An 11,563-nucleotide genomic window follows, 5' to 3' on the forward strand; every position below is an offset into this window, starting at 1 on the left:
ATAATTTTCATGCTTGTGTCAATAGTATAGTTGTGTGTTTTCAGGGATTAATTGCCAAGTGACTATTATATTAAGGATAGACATTAATAGAAGCTAGTGAATAAAGTACATGATCGACATAAAGAGTTAAACAGATAAGGTGAATAAGCTATTCTTCAATTTTACTATACTTCCAAAACAGGAATTTAGACTTTTTTTAAAGAATGAATTGTCAAGTCCGCTCACTCAATTATTATTGATTGATAATTTTCTTTAGAACTTAAAAGGGAACTATGTGCCCATTGTGTCCATATATTTATTTGTAGAATCTACTTAAGCATAATGTGGAGTGATGAAGAATCATTGCCCGAGTCATCTTTCCTTGCACACAAATTTTTGGGCATCGATCATTTCATAATTATGATGAATTCGGTGAATATTGCATGTGTGGTTCAGGACAATTAAACAAGTAGGAGTATTACATAATTTGTGTTTGGGACTTTAGATTACGATGCCGGAACTTGATGAAATTAACAAGCATAGATAAAAAATAGGGAGAAATTGGAGGACATTTCGTTATCGCTTGCTCCTTTTGCCATTGCACCTGGATCAGAATCCCAATCTGGGGGCCTGCATCTGTAACGTCTTGAGAATCAGAAGCCTTAGCCTCGTGAAAGTTTTGGGCACTTCCTTTTTATCTCTAACATGTTTTGGGGACTTTTTTATGTGGGGATTCATAATTCAGGGCATTCTTCCCGGTGTTAAAGGCTTTTTTTCTATCCATGAATCTGATACCAAAGAAAAAAAAGAAAGGGAGAAAAACCTATTAGGCTATTACTATTTGTGGTCCAAACTCATCATCGCGTTTCCCGGTTTTCTATTCGTGAAAAACAGAATCCTACACAGTGTTTTAACCAAATTTATTAGTAGACTCAATTCAGCGTGACACATAATTTGAGGGTAATTAGAGTTATTTTACTTCTTTTTCTTCTCAGGCTAGCGTTTATTATATTGACTTTGTTAGTAAACAATAACACCGGCTCTTTTTAGTTTTTTTTTAATATATAACATTGGCACTTAAAACACATACTATAAAAGTTTTGAATAAAAAAATAAGCATTTAAAGTTTTGAATTAAATGTAACATTTATTATTTAACACCAGTAGTAATAATTTTAAGACTCTTGTAGGCTTAGAATAAAATCCTTTTCAATAAAAAGAAAATAAAAAAATGCAAATGGCAATCTAGTTAAAAATTAAAAAAAATGGTTCATTAAAAAGTAAATAAAAAATCATTTGACATATTAATATTTTTTTCTCGTATACAAAATATCCATCAATTTTAGCAGTGATTAATTTCTGTTAGAAAACCTGTGGGATATATTTTTAGGAATCTTTCCTTCCAAAATTATGATATATTAGTTAAGGTGAGTGCTAATAACACATTTTCTAATATTTTATTTTTATTGGTTAAAAATTATTATAAAATTATGAGTGAAGTTTATTAAATAAATTGTAAGAAAAATAAAATTTTACAACTTCTAACAAATTTCAAGAAAAACTAGAAAGTGTACTAGAAAGAATATATCAAATATTGTATTATTAGAATTTATCATGGGATTATAAATTAATTATTGATGCGTATTACTAAAAGTGACTCAAATTGTTGTAACATCGCTTCAAGGCATACAAGAGATGTAGTATAAATTTTATGAGTTTGAAAGAGAATGAATATAAATCTTAGCATACATAAAAAGGGTTCTATTAAATTATTAGCTGCTTCTTTCAAGGATATGTTGTTTAAATGTCGTACGATGGTGTTGTATAATATTGATATTGATAATCAAATATATTTTTTGGTTCAAAGCCATTCCAAACCTATGGTATTTTTTGGTAGAATACCACCATACCAGGCTGGCAGGCTCGAAGTATGGAGCTCTTCAAGCCCAACAAGGAGACGGATACAAAGCAGCGACCCCGGAGAGAACAAAGAATCAATGAATTCAATTCAATTTAAGTCCACTCAAATCAATAAATAGTTAAATACTATCTCCTATCATATTTATTAAAAAAACAAGTGATAATATATTTTATATTTTAACTTGTTTCTTATTAATATATGTCAAGAAATTAATTAGTAGAAAACAAATTTAAGACCGGAGGGAGTACTGGTTCCTATATGATATCAAGTGAGAGAAAAATAAATTTGGAGAATGAACAATGAATTAATTCAACTTAGTTTTAGTACATATACTTAAATCAATAAATATATGTCAAAGAACTAACTAATAGAAAACATAAACGACAGCTAATTTACCAACAAGTTTTGATATTTTGTTATTAAAATGAACTTACTCGAGAAATGGAAAATGACCTCTAGCACACAAATTAGTCAATTTACTGTCATTACACTGTCCCTTGGAAATTTTACCTTAGCATTTAATGTATTATGTGTTTGTTTTAATGATTGGCAACATAATTCGTGCTTTTATAATTGGACAATGGTCGAGAGTATTCAATTACTTAAGGGTTGTCTGTATATGTCAAACTAGTTTATAAGCTACTCAAAGTAATTTTTGCATATATTTTTAATAATATCTCAACAAATATTTGGAGATTTATCTTTTTAAGAATATAGAGGTATCAAAATAAGTACAACCTATAATAATTTTTCACATAAATGTAACCAAAATCAAACCTAGATGAACATGTTATCTGCTGATTTTATGAACCTTGTCGATTAAAAATAATTGAGGATGAAAAGTTAGAAAGGTAACCGGGGAAAGGGGCGAAAAAAGAATATTGTTCGTATTATTTATTATGTTTTAAAAGGAAATTGTCAACAACAAGTCTGAGAGGGCGTGGGTCAAATCCCACTTCTGACAAAACCCTTGTTTCAATTTCTCTGTGTTATTTTCAATCTTTTACTGGGCTAGAAATCTCCTTAGGCCGAATTGCATGGGGCTTTTAAGATTCTTAATGGCACGTTCCAAACCGGGAAAAGATACGTATTATGTAGTCCGAAAAATTATGGAAAGCATTACCTTTTTTTTTTTTTTCCTTTTGTATATAATAAATATGGACACTTCTACAGATAAAAATCCGACTTCATTTGTAAGATTGTGAGAGGCTAATCCTGCTGGACAGTACAGTCTTTTGAATTTGAATTCTTCTTATTTGTTTTTTTAAGTGTTCTTATTAGTTACTACCTCATCTTTTATATAAGAAATAAATGAGAGCATTTTATTCATTTCAATTATAAGAAACATAATTATGTAGTATTGTAAAAATGTTATAATAGAAATAACAATTTCTTTCCCTTTCCATTGTTGATATTTAGTATATGTCGGCTGTTTATGTTGGGGACTTTTGTCTTGTACGGACTATTATGAACGTGAAGAGAACTTTTCTGATTGCTCACGACTTTCTTTCATTAGTTTTACAAAATGGTATTAAAATCGTCTAATTTGTGTGATTTCGTGAAGAATCATACCATCCAGGTTCACATTAGAATTAGGCATGGCAATGGGTGCAAACCAACGAGATCCGCCTGGGACCCGCTCTGATTTCGACAAAAAAAATTTGAATTGATCGGATCAGATTCGATTTTTTAAGAGAGTCGAGGATGAGATTATTAATACCTGATCGAATCGTCCCTGAATCCGTCCCGTTAATAATTAATTTACAAAAATATCATTATATATATATAACATACTAAAATATAGAACTATTGAATTGAATTTTATGTTACTGTTGAATTGAATTTTATATTACTGTTGCATTGAATAAAAATATGTTATAATTATTATTTAAAATTATATTTTTCCTTATATGAAATTATATTTTTTTATAAAATTTTATAAATATATCGAGAACGAAACGGGACGGAGAAAATCCAACCGGGTCAAGGGCAAGGATGGGATAAATCTATATCCCATTGAGTTTGTGAGGCAAGGGCACAAAAAATGGAGAGTGGGAGAGATTGCGTAAGCAAAATCCGATCTCGACCTTTCCCTTTCGTTATCATGCCTAATTGGAAAACAAAACTAGTCATTTCTTGTGCAAGAAGGATTTATTCTGCAGGTCTGAAGACGCAATTCTAGCCCATCATTACCTACTTTAATTTACTGGCATGTGTGTCAATCATGCAAGCGTGATTATTCAATATTTGCTGCAACAACATTAGATATATTATGTTATTTTCGTTTATTTTGGGCTAAAACTCTGCTCAAGAAAAAAATGTGAAAATCATTCTCAAGGCAGATTGGCGGGTCTTCCTTTTGCTGTTTTTTACATAATTGTTTGTGATACAATGTTGTTGACAATTGTTGGGATTTTTTTAAATGTCAAATTGTTGTACCTTCAAAGAGAAAAAAAAAATCCATGCTCATGGGACCAGCCAATTTAATCTCTTGAGCTGATTTTTTTATTCCGATTATTTAATTGTTCACAACATATAACAAATGATCAAATATGAATAGATATACATAAATTAGGATTCCAAGGGGATAACTTGCATAGAAGGAAAACAAGACAAGCGAAGTAGGTTGCAAATTGCATTGTCTTTTTTTGTGGTGCCATGACATTGCCACCCTCCTTACCTACCATTTATTCAGGTCCGTGTTGAAACTGAATCAAAAGAGACAGAAATGGGCATGGGCCTGGGCCAATTATACTAAATAAGGAATTATTATGGAACCCTATCCTTCTAAAAAGCTTAAAAGTAAGATATAAATGCAATAAGGGAAATACTTAATGCTACTAACAAATACTGCAATATTTTGACGAAAAGAGTTTTCATAACAATCGCATAAATTTCGTCAAATTCATTTTAATTTAAATTTATCCAATCAAATGTAAACAAATCATTTCGTGCTTATTTCGTACTTAATATGATCGTACTGTTTAGCATTGTTCATGCAATAAATAGGTCTTGAAGTTGGATGCATAATGTTGGGATAAGTGGTGGCACGAATGACTACGTGACCACGCCGATGACGAAAGCAACCAAGCCAATAGTGTACACTGCACAAACACTATCTCATCTCATCTCATCTCATAAATAATAAAGTGAGTTCCGTATGTCCATCGCCAAGGTATTATCTCAAAGGAACTTAAGTTAAGCATTGACGCGATAATGTATAAAAAAAAAAAAATATGGTACTATAATCCAAAAGCAGAAGCAACAATTTTCAGCATCAGTATTTGACTTTAAACTTTGAGCTCTCTTCTTGTTTTTAAGAATGTGCGTGCAGGGGTGATTTGAGAAGTACCCCCCCAACAATATGAGAATATAGGATATTAGGATGCATCATTTTAGTAAGAAAAAACTCATAAATGGACATTTATATATTCCCTGCTAGTAAATGATATGTGAACTTCAACTACTCATAAATCAATTGAGCATGCCAAAAGTCAAGAGTTGCCCTAAACCATTTAGTTTATTGGCGAGTGAAAGGTTTTAACACTACACTAGAAATTCAACCCAAGCTTGCATGCATATACCCCGATTTTCACAAATAGGTTGACTTGAGTTAGTAGAATTATATTATATAATAAAACAATACTAAAGATACATTCAAACTAGAAATGATAAGATGTTGTTTGATTTAAGAAAAGGCTTATAAAGTATTTTACTTTCACGGTTTCACTGTTATTATTTGAAAAATTATACTTTCCTTTTTGTATGTTCTGCAGGCGGCAGAAACAACATGAATAAATACGCTGTAATTTAACTACTATAATAAAGGATGATATAAATTATTTAACGCTTACTATATGTCCTAATTGTAAACCCAATCGGAGGCTTTCTTCGTTACCCTTGGATGGTGGGTGTAAATTATCAACAAGTAATAAAAAAATTCGTAATCACTATAACCTATAAAATGGAAATACAAAATCGAGGATAAGATGTAGAAGTAGCACCAACCACAAGGCACTAACTAAAAGGGTGATCCAAAAATCCGATGATAGAATAGCCTTTCAGATTAATAAACGCTTGGTTCTAGACGATTGCTAGATTACACCGCTTAATGCCAAATCAAACTGTGGATAGAAGCACACCACATTTTATTTATTTTATTTTGAAAAATATAAACGTCCACCCCATTTTGGGTGGATTGGGTGGAGGGAAGAGAGATGGAGAGCAAAAGAAAAAATACAGAAAAAAATTATAAATGTGATAAAAAAAATGTATATAGATAGAAAGAAAAATAGGATAAAAATGAGTTATGAGAAAGTGGAATGTAGGAGTATTAATTTTTTTAAGGATTTAAGTTATCACATTTGCAATCAGAGCAGTCCCATGAGAATATCTAATAAAGATAAAACTAGATTAATGTAGATAATATCTATTATTTAATATATTTTTTTAAAAAAATAAAAATTATTTGAACCTAAAAATTACTTAAAAGCTTGTTATCATAAAAAAAATAAGTACATAATTTTATGAAATTTATAATGAATTTAATATAATATATTATTTAATTAAGTAGATTCGTTACTTTTTTTCTGAATATATAATTTCAAGTCTGACAGCTTTAGTTAATTAAACCTTATTTAATAAATAAAATTAAGTTAAAATAACCTTAAAGCAAATCAAGTCAAAAGCCTGCGGCAAAGAGTGGGACTAAAAAATTATTGTAAATTTGCAATTGCTCATCAAAATGATGGCAAAAATCCTTGTAATTTACCACCACCCAGAAGCATTCCAGACACGGGACCTTATGTTATGTTGTCCTTCATATTATTTTTGTTTGTCCTCCTTTATCGTTTATATAAATGTCAAATTTTTCGATAGTGAAAGAGAGCGAAGAAGTGATGAAAACTGAAATGTAATGAGTGCAAGAGAAAAAAATGCAAAGTGATTAACAAAATTTTGTGTATATGTTGCGTTGAATGCATGAATATCCTCCCGAGATTTGTGTCTTCAAAATAACTTGAATAGTGTCATGCCAGTAGCATATTGAAAATAGAAGGCAGTAAAATGGTACTAGTACTTGTGGTCATTATGTTGTCTATTATTCCGAACCAATAAATGAATCCCATCGCCCATAACACAGAATTCTATACTATATAAACAAGAAAATTACAAGGAAAGAAATCATTTAATAGCCCTACCACCTTTCCTCCATATAGTATGTTGTTTAATTTGGGGGGATGTTCACTCTTCAGTCTTCACCAATGAGCCACAATAGCCATAGCTTTTAACATCGGATTCTGCTTTTTGAGGGGTCCAGGACAAAAACAAAACACTTGTGTTGTATTGTAAGGTGGTGGAGTTCCATCAATGAATGCATTTTAAAATGACGTGCATGCTTGTGAGTGAGTAGTGACTATGGTTGCAACTTGTGTGGGCCACGCGGACGTAGTAAATTAAACAAGTGGTGGATAGGGTCCCACCATTTTTTAGGCACAAAAACATGGACATGGGCCTAGTTAGTAGAGGTGGCACAAGAGCCAAACAGCGATGGTGATACTAACAAAGCCCGCAATGGTTTGAGATTCCGGCCCATGGGTACTACCTGCGGACCATAATTCACTTTCATCCATGCTACCTACATATACCATTGTGCCGTTGTTAAGTTGCGGCGACCCAGAAGCAGAAGCCGAAGCCGAGCCACTACTATCTGATTTAGGGTTTTGCCCTTGCCACGATTTCTGACTGCAGATCCACAAATGACGATAATAAGTGACAAATGCTAGGACAATACTTAAGGAAAAAGTATAAATATTTTTATTGTGACATAAAATATTACATTGTTCGTGATTATTTTTAGGTTTTCTTATGATTTTTATATTAAATATTTTTTTCGTTTACTCCTTAATCAATGTCCTAAATACAATCGTTAATAAGACGGAAATAAATATGTGATTGGACACGGTTTCCAACCAGAAGATAAAAAATAAAAAATAAAAATAAGAAACGAATTCCGGACGTATCAACATGTGATTCCAACATTACTAAGCCCTAGTAATAGTTTATTTAATTATGAATGAATGAACTAGATACTAGAGCTGCCTAATTTTGAGAGTTTTGCCCAAAGATGAGTGAACATCTCATGTGCAGTAAATAATAATATACCCTGCTAAATTCAACTTATTGAGATGCGATGGCAGAAAAAAACTATTATAATAGTTGTATTAGCCACTTCCCTTAGCCTTTCGTCAAAATATGGTCCCCTGCCAACATGTGGAATTCTGAAGTAGGATATGCAGTATAACACTATATGAGAGTCTTTTAATCATTTACTAAAGTTAAGAAATTTAATTAATTGAAGTAATATTATTAAATTTGTCATTGATATATTATTATTATTTTAAAATTATCCTTAAAGTTATATAAAGATTACAACAAACTTTTAAGAAATATCATAAAAAATATACGAGCCAAACAATTAAATTTGATAGATTGTGTGAAATATGGTTTTAGTTTAACAATCATTTTCTGCCACAAATTTTTAGAGTAAAATTTCATTTTCTTTTTATTTAGAGTTTCCTGCGTTAAATGAAGAATGTGCTATCGACCTTTCTATTCAATCTCAATTATTTGAGTTAGAATTAATTGGCTACCCGTTGGTTTTACTCTCACATTAAAAAAGAATCTAAGCAACACCTACTGTGTGAATGGACATGTTTTAAAACAAAAAAAAAAAAAAAGTACATACATAATGAAATAATTATACAAAACACCAAAGTCATATACATACAAAATGACGTAATGAATAAATATATATTTATATTAAAATTAAAATAAATTAACAATTTAGTTTATTGCAAGTTGCAACTTAGCTTTTAAATCCATTTGTGTGCATGAACTAATTTTTAATATATAAAATTGTATTGTTTTAATTTTAGTCTCTTGAAGAATAACCTAATAGTACCTTCTAAAAAAAAGAATAACTTAATACAAATTTATAAATTTTATGGGTATTTATATTCAGGACTAAAATCTAGACTAATTATGTATTTTTCTAAAAAGAGGTCATATAATTTATTCATTTTAATCTTACTTATTTATATTAATTATAATAGTTAATATTTATTTGTGACACTACTGTTAAGTAAAAATGGCTTCTCGTTTTAGTTACTGTTCTTGCCTTTACAAGTACACAAAAACGCCGTTATTTCGTCGTTATCGAAGTGAAAAGTTGTTGTAACGTAAAATGAAAAAACAAATCAGAGCAGAAAATGCGTGAATCCCAGTTCCCACAACGTTCATATTTCGCTGTAAAGACGAAACTACCCTTTTTTACCGTTAAAGTAAAAAGCAAAAAATACCTGGGGTTACTGCTAGGAGAAGGACAAAAAGTGATGGTGTAAGCCGCAGCAGAAGCGCACGTAAACGTGCTGGTCTTGTCATCGTACGCGTAGCTGTAGGCGCGTGGGCAAGCGTTCTTGAAAATCTGCGAGTAAGGCGAAGGCTTGCAAGTGGTGGGCGACCCATACGCGCCGCTGCAGCAATACTGCGGGGACCCGAACGCCTCGCACGCGCTCTTACACGCCACGCTCTGTTTCCCATCCACGCTCGTAACCCTAAGCTCCGAAGGACACGCGCCGTTCAGGTCCCCAACGCACCCAGTGCTCGTGCAGTTATCGCCGGAGCCACCCTGGGGAGCCACCAGCATCGGCACGTTGTAACCGTCCACGAGGCTCACGTCGAAGAAATCGAGGCCTCCGGCGCCGTCGAGAGTGAACTCGGCTAAGGTAGCAGGCGGCGTGGCGGCGTTTCCGGCGCATTCGAGCTTGCCGGAGCCGCAATCGCCGCTGAGGCAAGAGAATTTTCCGGCGGAGTCTTGCGTGCAGAGTGTGCGGCCCCAGAAACGGCCACCCCAAGAGGTTGGAGCGGTTACGGTTTTGGACTCTCCGGTTTGAAGAACGAAACCTGTTGTTGGAAGCGTGGCGATTCCTGCGTTTGAGAGAATGCCTGGCCACACTGTGTAGTCGCATTTGTTAACCAGTGTGAACGATGTTGTTGCTACTACACCTGCACCAAAATTAATTAATTACTATAGTTTCAATTTCGGTTTCTAGTTACTTGCGATTTTGATTATGTGTATGGTTAATAGTCAATTACCTGATACTAACAGATGAAGTGTTAGTAAAAATGGAAATGCTAGTGTTAACTGATCCATGTTAAGTGGGGATATTCTAAAAAATAAAGATGATCGAAATCTGGTGGGTTTGTTAAATGGAACTTGGGCAGGGATGATGGGTATTTATAGGGGAATAATTTTGCAAAGTGTTTAAAAGAAAAAAGATCTACAAAAATGTGATATATATCATTCCCTACAAAATACGAATGATTTTACCCGGCTTTTCTGTTCGGTGGGGTGGTAACTTGTAAGCCTGGCTGAAGGGAAAAACGAGTATCAAATCTTGTAACACTCTGGTTCCATTTATTTTATTTAGGCCGAACTACTGAGGATAGATTTGAGTAAGTTTTTTTTTATTAGAAGTATTTTTAAGAAAATAAAAAAATGAGTTTTTCTATTAATTAACCATTAATTAATTTGTAAAAATTTTCTAGTATACTTTCTTTAAAAGATAAAAAGATATCTACTAATTATTTAATGATTAGACAATACAAAACTCATTTTATCATATGAAAAAACTATCTCATTGTTTTTTTTTCTCTTGAAAATACTTATAAAGAAACTTATCCAAAAAAAATATTAATTTTCTTTTAAAGATGTAAGATGTTGTTCATTTAACTATTGGAAGTAATAAAATTTTTGAATAAATTGTAATTTTGGTTCTCTCCATAATTTCAAATTCGTGATTTTAATTTTTTTATTTTTAAATCAAGACATGTAAGTCTCATATTTTTTAAAATAAGTAATTTTAATCTTTGTGTTAATTGACTATGTAAAATTAATTGTTGACTTTAATATAATATATTGATGTTGACGTATGTAAACTTTTGATAAAATATTTATGTGACAAGGTGTTGAATTTATGACCTTTAATTTAAAGTCAAGATAATAAAAATATTTACTTTTTTTTAGTTATCTTTGTAAATATCATTTTATATGTATCATTAGTCTATGAGTTATTAATTTTTTTAAATTATAAAAATTTAAAAACTATTTAATATATAATCTTTTAATTTTTATTTTATATATTTATAATTAAATTTTATAAATAAATATATAAATTATTTACATAAATTTATTTTAATATACAAATTATTTTTACTCTACTTATATAAATCAATATAATTACATTAATTAATATGCAAATTATATAAATTACATAAATTATTTTTATTCTAATTATATAAATTAATAAAATTATTATATATGATTTTTGTAGGGAACTTACCTGTTAATATTTTTGGTTTAACTATAAAAAATTATTTAATAAATGATTTTTTTTAATACCAATTATAAGAATTGAGAAAATTACATAAATTAATATGTAAATTATTTATATAAATTATTTAATGTAATTTATAAAAATTGTGTAATTTTTTATATATAAATAATAAAATTTTTTATTTTAATTATAAAAAGTAATAATTTTTATTTTTTAATTTTTAGATTATTTAAATAATATTTTAAATTTATTTTGTATAAATACATCGA

The 11,563-nt window shown here is 30.7% G+C and overlaps 1 protein-coding gene across 1 annotated transcript; it reads right to left on the minus strand.

Moving 5' to 3' along the window:
* Window positions 1–6,976: 6,976 nt before the first annotated feature.
* Window positions 6,977–10,373, minus strand: LOC100780102 (pathogenesis-related thaumatin-like protein 3.5). The gene is made up of 3 exons (XM_003523499.5): window positions 10,054–10,373; window positions 9,258–9,963; window positions 6,977–7,641 (listed from the first exon to the last, which is right to left on the minus strand). Exons 1-3 carry the CDS (start codon window positions 10,109–10,111, stop codon window positions 7,416–7,418), a joined length of 990 nt encoding a protein of 329 aa, XP_003523547.1. The 5' UTR covers window positions 10,112–10,373; the 3' UTR covers window positions 6,977–7,415.
* Between the last annotated feature and the right edge of the window lie 1,190 nt (window positions 10,374–11,563).

The sequence above is a fragment of the Glycine max genome, chromosome 4, assembly GCF_000004515.6.
Source record: "Glycine max cultivar Williams 82 chromosome 4, Glycine_max_v4.0, whole genome shotgun sequence".
NCBI classification, from domain to species: Eukaryota; Viridiplantae; Streptophyta; class Magnoliopsida; order Fabales; family Fabaceae; genus Glycine; species Glycine max.

Coding starts and splice junctions, on each gene's coding strand:
- LOC100780102 (XM_003523499.5), bottom strand. CDS start 10,111: ATGGATCAGTTAACACTAGCATTTCCATTTTTACTAACACTTCATCTG. Junction 9,964..10,053: donor ACTTCATCTGTTAGTATCAG/GTAATTGACTAT, acceptor ATTTTGGTGCAG/GTGTAGTAGCAACAACATCG. Junction 7,642..9,257: donor TCTCCTAGCAGTAACCCCAG/GTATTTTTTGCT, acceptor GTGGATCTGCAG/TCAGAAATCGTGGCAAGGGC.